Source organism: Saccopteryx bilineata, chromosome 4, assembly GCF_036850765.1.
Source record: "Saccopteryx bilineata isolate mSacBil1 chromosome 4, mSacBil1_pri_phased_curated, whole genome shotgun sequence".
Classification (NCBI taxonomy): domain Eukaryota; kingdom Metazoa; phylum Chordata; class Mammalia; order Chiroptera; family Emballonuridae; genus Saccopteryx; species Saccopteryx bilineata.
The window spans coordinates 57,054,409-57,071,979 of record NC_089493.1 but is presented as its reverse complement, the minus strand read 5'-3'; the positions used below and the strand labels follow the sequence as shown (position 1 = coordinate 57,071,979).

At 45.0% G+C, this 17,571-nt stretch overlaps 1 protein-coding gene across 6 annotated transcripts in view; it reads left to right on the top strand.

Moving 5' to 3' along the window:
• Positions 1–17,571, top strand: part of TLN2 (talin 2) — a 484,588-nt gene that overhangs the window by 358,690 nt on the left and 108,327 nt on the right. For all 6 annotated transcript variants that reach the window (XM_066274650.1, XM_066274649.1, XM_066274645.1 and 3 more), the window contains 6 exons: positions 479–618; positions 7,824–7,917; positions 9,694–9,783; positions 12,988–13,110; positions 14,393–14,536; positions 16,149–16,310. In XM_066274650.1, the coding sequence (XP_066130747.1) occupies positions 479–618; positions 7,824–7,917; positions 9,694–9,783; positions 12,988–13,110; positions 14,393–14,536; positions 16,149–16,310 (753 nt within the window). The remainder of the gene's footprint in view (positions 1–478; positions 619–7,823; positions 7,918–9,693; positions 9,784–12,987; positions 13,111–14,392; positions 14,537–16,148; positions 16,311–17,571) is intronic.

Here is a 17,571-nt window from a genome sequence, read left to right as displayed (position 1 = left end):
CTTGCCTGAGTTGGGAACTTCTGGGATGCCGTCAGCTCTGTCTGTTGAGACAGGACTGGCCGTTTTTGCCAGGCCGAGATGCACGAGCTGCTCGACAACTCCAGCGTTGTTGAGCAAGAGGCTGGGACCGGGGCCCAGTCTGTGCGCATGCTCGCACGCTCTCTTCCTCCTCCCCACTCTTTCCCTCCCCTGCCTTTTGATGCCTCCACTTGTGAGATAGCGCAGCTCTTGGCTGACCCACTTGGGGGTGAAACTCTGTACTGTTTCATGAATCTGGTCTAGGTATCTGTCTAGGGAAGGGTACACACTGACTGGTCAGTGTTCCAACAAATCAGGCATCTATCTGTCAACTAATTGGGCTTAATTCAATCTGTAGACATAACTTGCTTCCATTGCAGGATGCTGCTCCTAGCTCTCTGAATGCTTCCTAGGAGAAAGGGAGACTCCCTAATTACTCTGGCCCCTTTTGACCTTCCAGACCAAAGAAGACCAGATCCAGGTGATAGGGAACCTCAAGAACATCTCTATGGCCTCCAGCAAGCTGTTGTTAGCTGCCAAGTCCCTCTCTGTAGATCCAGGAGCCCCCAATGCGAAGAATCTCCTGGCCGCAGCTGCAAGGTAAGAGCGGAGCAAAATGGGCTTTGTCGGGTTGATGAACAGTGTCAGGGTTGGAAAGTTAGGCCTGGCACCCCGCTGCTTCGGCTGAGCGAAGAACTGACGCTGCCCTTACATTGTCAGAGATGGAGTCAGGAGTGGTGCTGACTGTTATTTTGTTAAACTGGCTCCTTTTCCTGTGCTTTTCCCACTACACATGTCTTTCTTATAGCCTTTGCAGTTGGACTTCTTCGACTTAAGAGCCTCCATGATTTATAAATATTATAGCGTTAGTAGGTTTCTTAAAAGTTGTTATATCTTTCAGTTTATGAAGGTAATAATATGCTTGTTGAAAAACAAACCACAAGATACTGGGAAGTATAGGAAGGAACATGATACTCAACTGGCCGTTTCTCATTTCTGGAGCAGGTAACTCTCTGCCTGGCAGCAGTGTTAATTAGACGGCAGTAAACGTTCCGAATGTCCCACGCAGAACGGTTCTTGCTTAGGATGAACAGGGTGGCAGGGGGCGTAAATTATTCTTAGAAACATATTAAAACATGAGTCTGAGTTTGGGATGATGTCATTGTTCTTCTTTTCTGTTGTTTTCACCCAAGGAAGCGGGTAATACAATACAATTTCTGCCCCATGGCCACTGAGGCAATTTCATTTACTAACTAGTGAGTAAGTACTAGTATGCAGGTAAACTGTAGTGAAAACCCAGAGAAATCTTCACATTCACTTTATTGACCCAAGGGGTAGGGTACTTTATGTTTCTATGACAGTGTGGGCATGTTTTCTTAACATGACTTGGCATTCCCTTATATACAGGAAAGCTGACAGCAGCAGTAAGAGATTAAATGCAGAACAATTAGGACATAAAACATAATTGGAAACTTTTTCATTTTCTTTCTTTTTTAAAAAATTTAAGTGAAACAAGGGGAGATAGGCAGACTCCTGCATGCACCCTAACCAGGATCTACCTGGCAACCCCTGTCTGGGGCCAATGCTTGCAACTAAGCTATTTTTAGCACCTGAGGCAGAGGCTCCACAGAGCCATCCTCAGCACCTGGGGCCAATGCACTTGAATCAATCAAGCCATGGCTGTGGGAGAAGAGGGCGGGGTAGTGGGGAGAAGCAGATGGTTGCTTCTCCTGTGTGCCCTGACTGGGAAACAAACCCAAGACTTCCACAGGCCAGGTTGACACCCTACCACTGAGTCAACCAGCCAAGGCCAGAAACTTCAAAATATGCAGATTACTGATTTGAAAAAGCATAGTTTGGCCCTGGCTACTGGCTCAGTGGATAGAGCATCAGCCCAGCATATGGATGTCCTGGGTTCAATTCCAGTCAGGGCACACAGAAGTGACCATCTGCTTCTCTCCCTCTTTCCTTTCTTTCCACCTTCCCCTCCCATAGCCAGTGGCTCAGTTGGTTCAGACGTTGACCCCAGGTGCTGAGGATAGCTCTTGGTCCAAGCACATCAGCCTCAGGTACTAAAAATGGCTTGGTCGATTCAAGCATTGGCCCCAGACAGGGGCCCCAATGGGGTTTGCTGGGTGGATCCCAGTTGGGGCACATGTGGGAGTAATCTCTCTATCTCTACTCTTCTCACTTAAAGAAAAAGAAAAAGCATAGCTTAAATTCTCTATTTTAAACTTGGTTCTGTTTGTTTGTTCTTTGTTTTTCTATATCTGTCTCTCCTGGGAGCTCAATGGCTGTTTCTTAAGTTGTCAGAGCAAGGAGACCTGAATTCTAGTCCAGGCTTTAATGCTTGACTAACTAACTTATACTGGTCGGGTCACTCAACTTGTCTAAATTTTCCTTCTGCAAAATGAGGGTGTGTACTACATTATCCTGGCGCCCTTCTTGGTTCTCAAGACATCAGATACCATTATACTAGTGGTAAAAATCTACCTCTGGTCCCCTCGTGGCTTGTAGTGTTATTTTGGGGGATTAGGCATATCAGGACAGTTCCTCTGAAAACCTTGGAATTTATTTATTCCCAAATATATACTTAAGCTTCAAACAATAGCTAGAGCCACTGGGAGATTAGAAAAATATCCTGATGTCCCCCCACTTCCATCTCATGCTTTGTTTTGTGATTGTAGCAGTGAGTGAGTGCCCTCCCTGGGTGGGGGGTATGAGGTGGGTGGGGGAGGGGTGATATGCACTGTGTTGAGCAGCTGTTTCTGATATAAAAACCTCCCTTGATTGCTCTTTTTGTCCTACAAAGAGCCTTTGGATAAGGCAATTGACATTTCCAGGTATCTGAACTCAGATGTTTTTCATTATCTTCAATTTTTTGCATCGTTTCAGAATTACAATTTCCAACATAGAACGTGTTGTTCACTCTCTTAAATTGTGGGAAGACAGGGAGAGTAAGCCTTGGCCTTTTGAAGGCCAGATAAGGAAGGAAATAACAGACCCCAGAAGGAATGTTGCTAGTACAGGGCTCAGAGGGGAGCTGAAGGCCCCCTGGTGGTGATTGAGGAAAGGACGGGAGACTTTTCAGTGAAAGCTTCCTTTGCCTCTGTCCTGGCTTTCAGCAGTTGACAGGGAGTTGCCTGCCTGATGGTTTTATAGCCAAATAAGCACTTAAAAATCATCATGTGAAATTATTGTCTTGGAATGGAACTGTTGCAAGAAGATGCTGGCATGTTCCTTCTGGCTTCTTGGCACATGTTGGCAAGCCCTGCTCCCCAGGGGGGTTTCCCAGGAAGCTCCTGGCAGGTGAGCAGGTCCAGTGAGTCAGGCAGCCACCTTTTGGGAGATAAAGCTCTCCCCGGTTAGGTTGCATTCATTCTCTTATTTTATTTGTTCATTACACACATTTTTACCACATTCCTAATACAGAATTGGGCCAGTGTTGGGTGCAGGGTACACACTGGGGAAGTTTGGGCAGGCAGCATATACAAGGAGCATAAGACATCTAGTCAGTGCTCACGGTAGTGCTATGCATACGTGCACTTGCATTCAGGCGGCAGGGATCCGATTACTGTTGCCCTCACCTTCGGTCCCACTGCCTTCCCAGTCCTTGAGGCAGCCAGTCCCTTCGACAGCCAGTCCCTTCATGTGGACATCCCCAAAGGCCCCTCGAATGCCACTGTGGGGACCCAGGCCTGGATCAGCTCGGCCCTGCCCTGCTCCTGTGTCAGTAGACTTGAACTCCCTGTTCTTGGTGGTCTCTGTGATCCTTCCGGCTTTGGGAAAAGAGGTGTGCTTCTGGAAATGGAGTAGATTGAAAGTGTCTTTTTATTCTGCCTCTGAGCTCGGGCACCTTTGAGGAACCTGGTCCCTTGGTCTTCTTCCTGTGTAACTAACTGATGGGCTCTGGCTCTTTCCTCGTGAGTTGGGTGGAGCTGGAGACCCTTCGTCAATGTTCATCAGTGTGTTCCCTGACCGGGGACTGCTCTGATGCTCCCAAGACTTAGTCAAGGAAATGGAAGACCAGTCTGCAGTTGCAAAAAAGGAGGGCTTGTCCTTCCTCGGAGCATCTCCCCTGAGCTGCTGCTCACCTCACAGTCGCCCTGGCCGGACTCCTCCACCGGAAGGACTTCGCAGCACAGCCCATCCCAGGCTGGGCCTCCTTTCAGCTGCGTCCTGGTCCCCTGCGGGCACTCCCTGAGACCTTGCAGTGGCTCCTCTTCCCTGTCTCCCATCTGGTTTAAGGTTTCTGCAGAAAAGGCTTCCCCCTGTATCCAGAGACTGAGAAAAAGGATGACCCAGCAAGTAGCACTTTCACGCTATAAAAGAGAAAAATGTAAACTGAGCCTTCTGTCTGTTGGTCTCCTCTAGAATGTTCTCTTCCCTTTATCCAAGTCGGGATCACACTCGAGCCTGACTCCAGTCCACATTGAGCCCTCCCTACCATGCAGAACTCATGCCCACAGTCAAGGCCTTCATTCATTTTCTTTCATGCTCCCCGTGAGTCCTGCATGTATCTGGCTTCTCAGAGGTTCAGGATCCACCACATGCTGTCTGGAGTCATGTCCCCATCCCTTCTTTGTGTCTTCTCTGTTCGTTGTCTTGCCTCTTCAACTAGATTGCAGGCACCTCCTGTCCTAGAGAGACATAGACTGTATTATTTTTAAACTCCTGATCCTTGCGCATAGCAGGACCCAGGAAATGCTACAGGTAGATTTTGGTTTGCTGTTGACTCCCTCCCTGAGCATCTCCTCCATGGAGGAAGGGAAATGTCTGATGTGGCTTTTCCCCTCCAAGCTCCTTATTGGGTCGTCTGTGCTGAGCACATAATCAAAAGCACAGATTGCTTGGTTTTCTTCTGGTCCTGGCCCAGTTCCATATCTAACTAAAATTTCCCACCAGCATTCCTAAACTTCAGTTAAATCAATTCAGTATTTCTAAACACTAAATGATTTGTAGGTTAGAAAGCCCCCTTTTTAACCTCTGAGAGTGTAGATACCAATTTTTTTATTTAATGAACACTGGCCAGATATGTCCAGATAAAGAATAAAATACAAGGAAATACTATTTCTAGATGGTGGAATTAGGGTTATTTAACTTTTTTGTATTTTAAAAAATAAAGTTGTATAGCTTTGATCATTTAAAAAATTGTGGAAAAAATAACTACAATTCAGTCTCTGTTAGGATTTATATAGAACAGATGCTGCTAATTTTGGCCATATTTTTGTTGATACTATAAGTTGTTTGATCTTTTTTTAGTAGATGTATTGATTTCTTTTTGTAAAAATATAAAATCACTGTTAACATTTTGATCTGTTTTGTAAGTGTGGGCTCATACAGTTTATATTCTTTTGTAAATTTTACTTGACTTAATTGTGTATCACGCATATGCTTGTATGATATTAGGAATATGCTATTATTTGGAGTGGCAAAAGTAGGTTTACAGTTGTTCATAAGGTAAAAATATAATAATAAGTAATAATACAAAAATAAACTCTGTGTTTTGTGTACTCACAATTGTAAACCTACTTTTGTCCCACCCTGTGCATTATGACTTTATAAATAAATAAATTTATTTTCTGTACATTATGATTTTTAATGGGCACCCAGGATTCTGGGATTTTGTTGTGGGTTATACGCTCATTCAGTCAGTCTTTTATCATGAAATATTTGTGTGGCCTTTAGTCTTTTGCTCTTGTAAATAACTCCTATAATTAGAAACATAAAAATATTATTTTTCATTGTCAAATCTATATAACCATTTACCTCTGAGCCACTTTGTTATTTGTCTGTGGAATCCAGAGTCTAAAATGAGTGATGGGGGTGAACGATATTTAAACAGTGCTTCTTAGTCATGGATCATTATTACCCAAGTGACTCATTCAGACCGCAGTGCCCAGCAGGCACTTTTATGGATTATCTGACCACAGACTCTTAGTCTGTTGGGTTTTCTTTTTTACCCTGTTTGTATTTGAAAAGTTTTTTTTTTTTACATCTATAAAATAGTTTAAAAAAAAATAGGACAATGAACAATAATATATTCTCTGGACTCACTAATTGTAAATACTTTGTTTTTAATGGAAAAGTCTGCATATGAAAACTAGGTTTTTGGAAAATACAGATCAACAGGAAATACTGGAAGAAATAAATGAAATGGAAAGCTTGTGGGATATTTTGCAAATGATCATGTCTTAACAGTTCAGGACCTTCTCTACCCTTTATCATGTTGACACTGCCAGTGTGTCCACTCAGACTTGCACCTTGGAGGTGACCACACAGAACACTGTATTGGACTCTCTAAGGGACACTTCTAGTGGTTACATCATAGGTGCACCTTCCAGGGTGGTCAGAACTAGGGCCTGTCCTGCCATCTCCGTGGTTCTTGTTTTGCCTTGCACCATGGAGGGCACAGTGCTTCCCAGCCACAACCATAATCAAGCACTCTTTTGCCAAGTAAATGAATCACTAGAGTCAGTGTTGCAAAAACTGTTTTGAGATTCTTTCTTGAGTCCCAGAATGTTTTTCTTCTTCCCGTCCCCCTAGCTAAATTTTAAAATTCAAAGCATTATCTCCTCATCAAATAATTAAGCTGATTACCTTTTTAAATTAGAAGCATCGTTTCCATCTAATTTGACATTCTGTGGGAAGCTGTGAAGTCAATTTAAATGATAAAATGAGGTATCTTTTATATTAGGCGGTGTTAGTGATTAACAGCAATATGTGCCCTATTTTGATTTTGGTGTAAGTTGTTAGCTGTAGTGGTTAGTAACTATAACTAGATTTCAGGACCCTGCCAAAACTGTAGACCAGTTATGACTTTGAAGAAAGTGTTTATGAGTCAGATAGGCAGGGGTTTAAGTCTTGTGTCTCCTCCTTACTTGTACATTTCTTTATTTCATCTGTCTGTATTTTTCATTTTTAAAACACAAAAGTGTTCAATTTTAAGACTTAGTATAAAGCTATAGTAATCTAAGCAATGTGGTACTGGCAAAAGGTTAGATCAGTAGAATAGCATATAGTCCAGAAATAGACCTATACAAATACAGCCAATCGGTTGTCAACAAAGTTGCAAAAGCAATTCAATAGAGAAGGCACAGCTTTTTAAACAAATGGTGCTAGAATAATTTGACTTCCAATCCTTGGGAGGGAAAAATATCTAGGCTGCCTTGGAATTTCTAAGAAGAATAGAAGCATATGTAAAATATTCATACAAGCATTTCCAGTTAATTCCTATTAATATTAACAAGGAAAATAGCTATTTTAAAGAATAATAATTTGGGATAGCTCCTAGGAACTAATCAGTCATATAGAATTTAATGGAAAGTAGGAATTTTAAAATTATAGACACAGTTTACTATATGTCATTGTATCTAAAAATATTCAAGACATTCCAAACTCTACAGAAGCTACCCAAAATAGCCGTGTTCTGACAATCTTACTCTTTATGGGCTGCTAATGAAGGATTTTGAAAACACTGTTAATTTGATCTCTTTGCTATTTGCGACATTGTTGTGAATTCTTTCTTATGAATATATTATAAGATAGTCATACTTCCTTAAGAGAACTTTTCATACCCTTTAAGTGTAAATCAAATGAAAAATCAGAAGCAAGGTAAGGATTTTCTTTCTTTCCTGGATGTGATTTATTTTTAGTTGATTGGAGCCTTGTGGAAGAGCCCTCCTGTGGACCCCAGGCTATACAGTGAAGTAGTTATATTTTTAGTGAACCTGCAAAATGACGTTGGAAAACTTACTGTTGATCTTTAAATCCAAAAACTCCATATTTTTTCTGTTCTGTCACAGAGCTGTGACAGAGAGCATCAATCAACTCATCACTCTGTGCACCCAACAAGCCCCTGGCCAGAAAGAGTGTGACAATGCCTTGCGAGAGCTTGAGGTAGGTCCCTGGACAGGCTGCTGGGTATTTAAATGTGTGTCTGTCTGTCCTGTGCCTATGGGGTCAGTTCCTTCTCCTCTATTTTGTCTTCTATCTTCCTGGGAGACTGTCGGGGCCAAGGTTTCAGTTCACGTGGGAAGGAACTGAAGAAAGACTGGATTTGGTGGAGTTATCATCCCTGTTTCCCCTTTCCACTGATTGAAAGTTAATTTGTTAAAGGATTCTTTATTTCAAACAGGAAGAGGCCTATGCTATTGGGTGTAGGCTGAAGATGAACCATCTCTACCTGGAAAGTTTGGGGGAAATTATTCTGAGATATTTGGGAAAGGTGGGATAGATGTCCTTTCTGAGTAAAAATTATTTCCCCATACATTTTTAAATTTTTTATTCATTTTAATTTATTGTGTTAACATGGATTCAAGTGTCCCACTCAATATAACACCCTCACCCCCACCCCCATGTCCCCCATTACACCCCTTTTGTCCCTCTCCTTCTAACTCCCTCCTCCCTTCCCTCTGGGATTTGCTGACATGTTATCTGTATCTGTGTTACTCATACATTTTATTTTGTAACATAGGGGGCAGGCACATAAGAGGAAAACCAAAAGTGGTGCTCATTACCATACAATTAAAGTGCCTATAGGGCTCCTAGTGGCCCAGAACACAGTGTGTGTACTTTTTCCTTTATATTCATGCTTATGGTTTATTTATAATTTAAAATTCATTTATGCCCATAGAATGTAAGTGAGTAAACATAAAATCACTGTATCACTGTGCCTACTAGTATGTAGAACAGTCTTAACTGGTGCAAGATTATACTGAACACAGCCAAATGGATGTCTCAGTAGATACGGGTTGGTTGCACATTTGCTAATGTATCTATAAATGGTACGTGGACTGTTGATCTAAATGAGCTCTGTTGGCTGAGGTGCCAGTACTCCGTCCCTTAATGGTATCCTTGGTTGCCAAAATTATGACTGTTTCAGAATTGCTATTTCTAAAACAGTTTTGATTGTGCAAGGAATGGGAGGAGGTTCTTCCGTGAAATGAGCTCCCTTATGCCCCTTTTCCCTCAGACCTTTAAGGGAGTCACTCGGCAGTTTCCAGGATTACTTCTGTTCAGGCTTTTGCAGTTCAGGTGACCCTGTATTTCCATTGGCTGCTGAGCCTTCCTGTACGTTCTCTCTCGGTGGGGAGGAGGTCGAATGGCACATCCACTGACTGTCCACCCTCAAAGGTCCTTACTGCAGGAAAGCTCGCGATCCTTTTCTGTGAAGTGGAGACAAAGACAGATGAAGAGGCAAGCCCCATCAAGGAACCTCAGCAGGAGTGAACGTTTTTCTTTCCTGCTCAAATTTAAATAAAAACAAACCACCCTAGTGAGCAGTTTAGGGGAGTTACCTTCTTTTATGCCCACCATTCAAAGGTTCCAGAATTGAAAACTGCAAGCTCTACTACTGATCATGGAGAAATGAACTGATGTATTCTTAGAATGTAAACTCCTTGGAGTTATCCAGCAAACAAATTCTACTAATTTCCCATGACTATGTTGCTGTATATTAACTTCCAGATTTCTTTAAGAAAAAAAATACCTCCCCCCTCTATAAATATCATGCTGCTCCTTCAAAATTGAAACCACGAGACCCGCCTTGCCATCAAGAATAGCCTGCGACACTCTCCCCGTTCCGTGTGGGGTTCTAACAGGAAATCTGGTGCGCTGACTTGGACCTGTTCTGAAACACTTGCCTGCTTTCTAAGTTGTGCTCTCCTTCTGCAGACTGTCAAGGGGATGTTGGACAACCCTAATGAACCTGTTAGTGACCTCTCTTACTTTGACTGCATTGAGAGTGTGATGGAAAACTCCAAGGTAAGCCTACCTGGGCTCTTAACCTTCCCCTCGGTATGGGGAGAAGTCTAGACATGTTTTGTGTGCATCTGCCTGTGGCCGCTCTGAACCGCCTTGTGGAGCCCTGTGCTCAGATGTTTCTCCACATGTGACCGTGACTGTGCATCAGAATTACCTTGGGGTCTTTCTTTTTAAACACAGATTGTAGGGCCCCACCCTTGAATTTTTGATTCAGTAGATCTGAGATGTACTTTTTTTTTTTTTTTTTTAGAGAGACAGAGAGAGGGATAGACAGGAACAGAGAGAGATGAGAAGCATCAATCATTAGTTTTTCGTTGTGACACTTTAGTTGTTCATTGATTGCTTTCTCACATGTGCCTTGACCGTGGGGCTACAGCAGACTGAGTGACCCCTTGCTGAAGCCAGTGACCTGGGTCCAAGCTGGTGGGCTTTGCTCAAACCAGATGAGCCGCATTCAAACTGGTGACTTCGGGGTCTCGAACCTGGGTCCTCTGCATCCCAGTCCAACGCTCTATCCGCTGAGATGTACATTTTTGATGAATCTTCCTGATCCTGCCCAGGTGGTCCGGGAGCCACACCCTGAGAACCCCTGCCTATGTATGCCATATCACAGACGGCTCTTCCTGTGAATCGAATCTTTTGTCTGAACCCTTGGGGAAAGCCCGTCAGTGACCTTGGCTTATATGAGCCCTTCTTCAGTGTTTTTCTTGCCATCCATCCCCGATATGCATTCTCAAAAAGTGAAAAATTGTGGGGGTATAGGGTAAAAAAAAATCTAAGATAATACAATGGTTTGTAACTGCCCAATCTTAACCATATTCAACAAAATCTTATTTCTGAGTATTTTATTTGATGTTGGTGGCTATTATGGGGGAAATGTTATAAAAATACATGTTAGTGGAGTAATAATAATTTTCAAAAAGTTGAGAAACACTGACCCATGATAATTATATCATTGTTTTTGGGAATGCCAAAATCAGGTTAAAATAAAATGCAAGTGAGATGAATGGGTCGAGCAGTTGTGGTCTGGCTTTGTACTCAGACACGAGTGCTTGGTCTGGCTTTGTACTCAGACACGAGTGTGTGGTCTGGCTTTGTACTCGGACACGAGTGCGTGGTCTGGCTTTGTACTCGGACACGAGTGCGTGGTCTGGCTTTGTACTCGGACACGAGTGCGTGGTCTGGCTTTGTACTCGGACACGAGTGCGTGGTCTGGCTTTGTACTCGGACACGAGTGCGTGGTCTGGCTTTGTACTCGGACACGAGTGCGTGGTCTGGCTTTGTACTCGGACACGAGTGCGTGGTCTGGCTTTGTACTCAGACACGAGTGTGTGGTCTGGCTTTGTACTCGGACACGAGTGCGTGGTCTGGCTTTGTACTCAGACACGAGTGCGTGGTTGTTTGCATCACTTTACATTAGCGTTGGGGAGGCAGCTGTGCTGGTGATGTCAGGGGAGCCTGCTTTGCACTGGACAGACACTGGAGTTTGTTCCGTCCAGCCTTCTTTGTGGGAGTGTGGATAAGAGGAGGATGCATGTGTCTTGTGAACTTAGAGCCAAAGAGGGATGTCGGGTTAGGGAGAAGAAACTCTGCACATGAAAACGCCCTCTAACTTCTTTGCTCTGCAAATCCTGAGTGAACTGGATCATTTTGTAAGTCTAAGCAATTTTAGGGAGTTTCTTTCTCTTTCACCCATCCAGGGTGGCTTATTAACAAATGAAGAGCTTTGCATTGAGTTCTAGACTTAGCAGTTTCATTGTCTCTCCAAAGGGTTGTGCGGAATAGCCTTCCATTCTACTACCTGTTATCCTGTAAAGTAGAACCAGCCCTCCTGGGCCGTATGATACCCTTAGAAGACAGAACATCAGATAAGGGAGGCTTCCTTTCTTTTAAAGACCTCTGAAGAAAATATATAAGTGATTTTCTTAGTTGTTGTTTTTTTTTCTGAAGCTGGAAACGGGGAGAGACAGTCAGACAGACTCCCGCATGCGCCCGACCGGGATCCACCCAGCACGCCCACCAGGGGCGACGCTCTGCCCACCAGGGGGTGATGCTCTGCCCCTCCGGGGCGTCGCTCTGTTGCGACCAGAGCCACTCTAGCGCCTGGGGCAGAGGCCAAGGAGCCATCCCCAGCGCCCGGCCATCTTTGCTCCAATGGAGCCTTGGCTGCGGGAGGGGAAGAGAGAGACTGAGGGGAAGGAGAGGGGGAGGGGTGGAGAAGCAGATGGGCGCTTCTCCTGTGTGCCCTGGCCGGGAATCGAACCCGGGACTTCTGCACGCCAGGCCGACACTCTACCACTGAGCCAACCGGCCAGGGCCGTATATCAGTGATTTTCATAATAAGGGAAAATAACTTACAAAATTTAGGGAACCTGCCTGACCAGGTGGTGGCGCAGAGGATAGAGCATCAGACTGGGATGCCGAGGACCCAGGTTCGAGACCCCGAGGTAGCCAGCTTGAGCATGGGCTCATCTGGTTTGAGCAAAGCTCACCAGCTTGGACCCAAAGTCACTGGCTCGAGCAAGGGGTTACTCGGTCTGCTGAAGGCCCGTGGTCAAGGCACATATGAGAAAGCAATCAATGAACAACTAAGGTGTCACAACAAAAAACTGATGATTGATGCTTCTCATCTCTCTCTGCTCCTGTCTGTCTGTCCCTGTCTATCCCTCTCTTTGACTCTTTCTCTGTCTTTAAAAAAAGAAAAAAAAAATTTAGGAAACCCTCTTATTAGTGTTCAGATTAATTACATATACTTAATAAAGACATTTAAATTTTACTGTAAATAAGTATGAATAATATCAGGAGACATGTTTTCTGCTTTCTGGGTATGATTTTGTCTATAGCTGAATGGATGTGTCTGATTTTTATACTCTGGGAACTGAGAGTTCTCAGTGCAGAACATTCACCCGTGGGATGCCCTATATAGATTTTACTTTATTGATCTGAGTAAATTTACTGTTTCTCCTGGAGATATAGATAACTTGTTGGGAAAAGGTTTTACTTTTATAATTCATTTCTCTTTATGAAACAGAGACAATATAATCCTAATCCTCTTGACTCTCTTGTTAACGCAAATAAAGGAAAGTAATAGCAAATACCGTATGTTAATTGTCCTTGAATGTTAAAGTTGGAAGTATAGTTCCCGTTACCCTATGGTTTGAAAGAATGCTGGTCGGAGAATAATGCCGATTGTTCATTTTGCAGGTTCTGGGTGAGTCAATGGCAGGAATTTCACAGAATGCCAAGACCGGGGACCTTCCTGCCTTTGGGGAGTGTGTAGGGATTGCGTCCAAGGCTCTCTGTGGGCTGACGGAAGCAGCGGCTCAGGTAAGGGACTGGTTGGTACCCTTTCCCTGTGTCCCAGGCCAGATGTGGAATCTAAGAGTACCAGCTTGCTGTGGGAGCTGGGGGAAGCTCCAGCTCCTGCTCCTGTTTCATCTACTACCACAGAAACAGTCAGGAAGGCGGTGGCTCCCCTGCTGGCTGAGGCCTGCAGACAGGACAAGCAGCCATCGTCCCCAGGAGCCGAGCAGCCTGCGAAGGACAGGGATGCCAGCCCGAGTGTTTAGAGGCCAGCGTGCTTGCTTTATTGTTTTCTTTTTTAAGGTCATTCTTACAGATAAATTGTTTTGGGGGGAGGAATAGGCATTACATAATTCAAGTTCTCTCTGAGGTTTTAGAATTGCAAACATCTTAGTCATTATCCTAGCAGCACCAGAGGGAGAGAAAATTAGATGCCATCCTGCAGAGACGTGATCGGGCATTTCCTTGCTCTTCGACTGTCCTGTGCATTTTCAGTAATCGTTGGGCTCGTGTGACTGAAGCTTCCAAAATGTCAGCATTTGCCTTAAAAGATTTATCCGCTGACAATTGCTTTGAGCCTAGAACATTTTACTAAACCGAAGAGAAACATCCCTAGTTTGGAGGATGAAATTGTCTACCTTTATCCTGCCCCTCAAATCTCAGGGGAAATGAATTAAGGTTAAACTTCCTGCTCACAGATTCATTCTCTCCCTGTTGTTAGTCTAACTTATCCAGAGTGTTTCAAGAAAAGATGTCTTTTTGTATCTTTTTGTCCTCTCGGGGACCAAATACTACCTTTTTCCCCCTGAGCCATATTACTCAGTCTTCTTCTTTGCTGTTGGGAATACTGCCTAAACAATAAGGATGGGAAGGAAGGCAGTGAGATAAGAAACCCTCGTGAAGGGCGTGCTCTGGGCCGGGCTGACCCAGCTGCCCATGCCTTAGTCTACACCCGCTTTTCCTGCCCCTCCCACCTGCGAGCCAGAGGGTCAGCTTCCTGCTGAGGCTGGGTACCCGGATGGTCATAAGGTGTCTCCACGTCTATCCTTGTTCAGGCCCCACAGAAGAGCTTCTTGAGGCTTTTTTGAAGAGCAAGGAGACTCTGTCCCCAGAAGCCTGCAGCAAACTCGTGCCGGCATGTGCCTGGCCCGAGCTGGCATTCACTTGTCCATCCGTAAACCCTTATTGACAAGATTACCTGGCCGACTGGTACTAAGGAGCTCCTAAGATGGCTGCTGCATCTACATCGTGGGACGTTTGTCCCCCCATGGGTTCCTGAGCTGTGGTTTTCCTCCTTCCTTTACAGGCTGCATACCTTGTCGGCATTTCTGATCCAAACAGCCAGGCAGGCCACCAGGGCCTCGTGGACCCCATCCAGTTTGCCAGGGCTAACCAGGCTATCCAGATGGCATGCCAGAACCTGGTAGACCCTGGCAGCAGCCCGTCCCAGGTAACCAAGGGGCCACCGTACGAGATCTGTGAGACCTTAAGCTCTTGGAGGTGGGTTGTGAGAAGAGCAGGGTAAAGTAGTAAAGAATACTGTTCTCACAGAGCCTGCAAAGCCAGCAAAAAGATAGCGGCTCAGAGGGCTACTGCAAAATGTGGTGAAAGGGGAGCTATGCAGCGGCTTTGAAAAGGCTTGCTGGAAGTAAAGGGCTGTAGAAGTACAGTCACCCACCGTGGAGTCTCATGATTCCATTCAGTTCAGGGGACATACATTGAGGGCTCGTTCTGTACTCAGCACTAAGGGTCAACATGGCGAGTATGACCCAGTCCCCAATGTCCTTGCTTCTTAGCCTGTTGGAATATGATGACAATGCCAGGGATACATAGAGGAAGGTGTGATGAATTTTCTGAGGAGCTGTCAGGGGTCACATCACAGAGGCAGTGGCACTGAGATAGGTCTCAAAGGCGGGTTATAATCCACAGCGCATGAAGGAACCACAGACATTTTAAGACTAGACAGTATATGACATTCCATAGCACTTGTAATATTCAAGTGGTATGGATTCCCATTCACTTATTAAAGCAGTGTGTGCTGAAAGGGGCCAGAACTGGCCTGGACGGGGTATCAGAGGCAGTGTGTGAGTGGCGTGTTCATCATGAACCCTGGGACCAGCATTCTTGAAGCAGGAGAAGGACCCAGGTAAAGGAGGCAATATAGGGAAGATCTGTTCCTAAAGAAGGCCTCAGAGCTGGCTTATAAGGCATCAGTGCATCTAAGATTCCTTACCTGTCCAGTTAAGGCCAAAGGGGTGTTACCAGCCTCAGCAAGGTAGATCAGGTGGATTTAGGAGAGCAGTTTGGTTCTGTGGTAGGGTGTGTGGGCAGGAAGGTAGAGCTTGGAAGATTCCTGAGCTGGACCACTAAAAAGGTGCCTACATGAGGCAAGAGCTCTCACACCTTGATGTTTGTTTCACTTATCTAAACCTAGACTCTCCAACGTGTTAGCCACTAGCTGCACTTGAAATGTAACATGTCCAGATTTTGATGGGCTATAGGTATAAAATACACATTGGACTATGAAGGCTTGGTAATAAGATTGTAAAATCTCATTAATAATATCAAATTGATCACATGGTGAAATGAAATATTTTGCATATTTCAAGTTTAATAAAATATATTATTTAAATTAATTTCTCTCGTTTCCTCTACTTATTTTAACATGGCTGCTCAAAATTTACATACGGGGTTCACACGATATTTCTGTTGGGCAGTGCTGGCCTAGACCCTGGACCAAACAGTTCCTCCCTGGGGGTTCCATGGGATAAGTGACTGCCTCTCCTTTAAGACTGTCTGGAGCCCAGCCCACTCCCACCACTGTATCAGCACCCACTTTTTCCTTTTCTTTGTTTATTCTCTCTTGTTGAATAATTCTTGCCCTCTCCTTTCTTGGAGTGACTTTAGGGGTGGCAGAGCTAGACACACGTGTTTTAATTACATGGCCCTGGGCTTGTGAGTTGAAGAGGAACCCAGGCCTCGAGACCAGGGTGGATGCCTCTGAACTAGCACCCTCTGCACTGAAGCACGGGGTACCCCCAACCCAGCTCCATGCTTTCTAGGTTCTGTCAGCCGCCACGATCGTCGCCAAGCACACCTCCGCCTTGTGCAACGCCTGCCGCATCGCCTCGTCCAAGACAGCCAACCCTGTGGCCAAGAGGCACTTTGTCCAGTCCGCCAAGGAAGTCGCCAACAGCACCGCCAACCTGGTGAAGACCATCAAGGTAGGCTGCTGGACTGAGGCCTCAGCGGTCCCTGTAACACCTGCTGCAGAGGGCAGAAGTACAGGATGGAAGCTTTGCTCTCCTAGAACTAATGTCTAGTAAAGTTGAATTCTACTTTGATCGCACAATTTAAGTCACCGAGGAGGAGCCCCTTAGTAGTGCAGATATTCATCATGGAAACCGACAGCCTTGATCTCTGCTAACCTTCCAGACAGTAGGCAGACTCCCCAAATTCTGTACATGAGAAGCTTAGGGGCAGAAATCTGGAAGGAGTCGCCTGTGGGGCATCTCTTGGTGCTACGTTTGGGCAAGAAGCACCCTGTGTTCACTTAAACTCTGTGCTCGTGTTGGTAGAGCGTTCAGCCACTATCAGGAGATCTGAGTCAGGAGAGGGGGGAATCGAGAGAGAAGGTGAAGGGAGAAGGGAATGGGAAATTGTGAGAAAATCAGTATAATCTAAAGAAAAATCAACCTAATCTATCCTATGATATATATTCTGTTTGTAGTAGATTAAATGGTTAAAATGGAACATCAGGTTTTTGAAACAGCTCATTATGTATGTATAACAAGTTCATGTTTATGTGAAAGGTCATGGCAGGCTGGCAGGAGGTGTGGGCATGGTGAGGAGAGAGTTGCCGTAGCGGGAATGTCCCATTTGTAGTTAGGTGATAAGACCACAAACCCAGTAGTCTGCCCTAAATGGGGCCCAAGCAGACAGGAGGCAGCTGACCCCGTGGGAAAACAGTCACGGCCTGGGCTGTAGACCACGGGCCAAGAGCCCAGCGCCACCTCCAACCCTCTAAAGGAGATTGTTGTGGGAGGCCACCTACCAGTTCTGTGCAAACCAGTAAAAGCAAGAGGGAAAGACACTGGAGGGTTAATGCTTTGTTTAAGGATTTTCGTGTTCACTGAGATAGGCCAGCCTGCTTTGTTGCTGGCTCCGTCTTAGAGTGATGAGACTTTCCCCCAGTCACTCCAGAGGATAGGGCACTAGACCCATTTTCCTTTCACTACATACACAAAGCCAGTTTGATCACATGGGGACGTTAGTCAACAGGCTGAGCCAAGCAGGAGGAGCACAGGAGAGAACACACAACCCAGCAGCAGTTGGCAGCTCGTGAGCTTGTGGGCCAGAGCCCGGGGCAGGTGCCTCGTCAGCTATTCTTAGCTGTTTATATGGAGTCTTAAAAAAAAGAGAGAAGAAAAGAGAAGGAGGGAGGAAGGGAGAAAGAGAGAGAGAAAAAGGAAAGAGAGAAGAAAA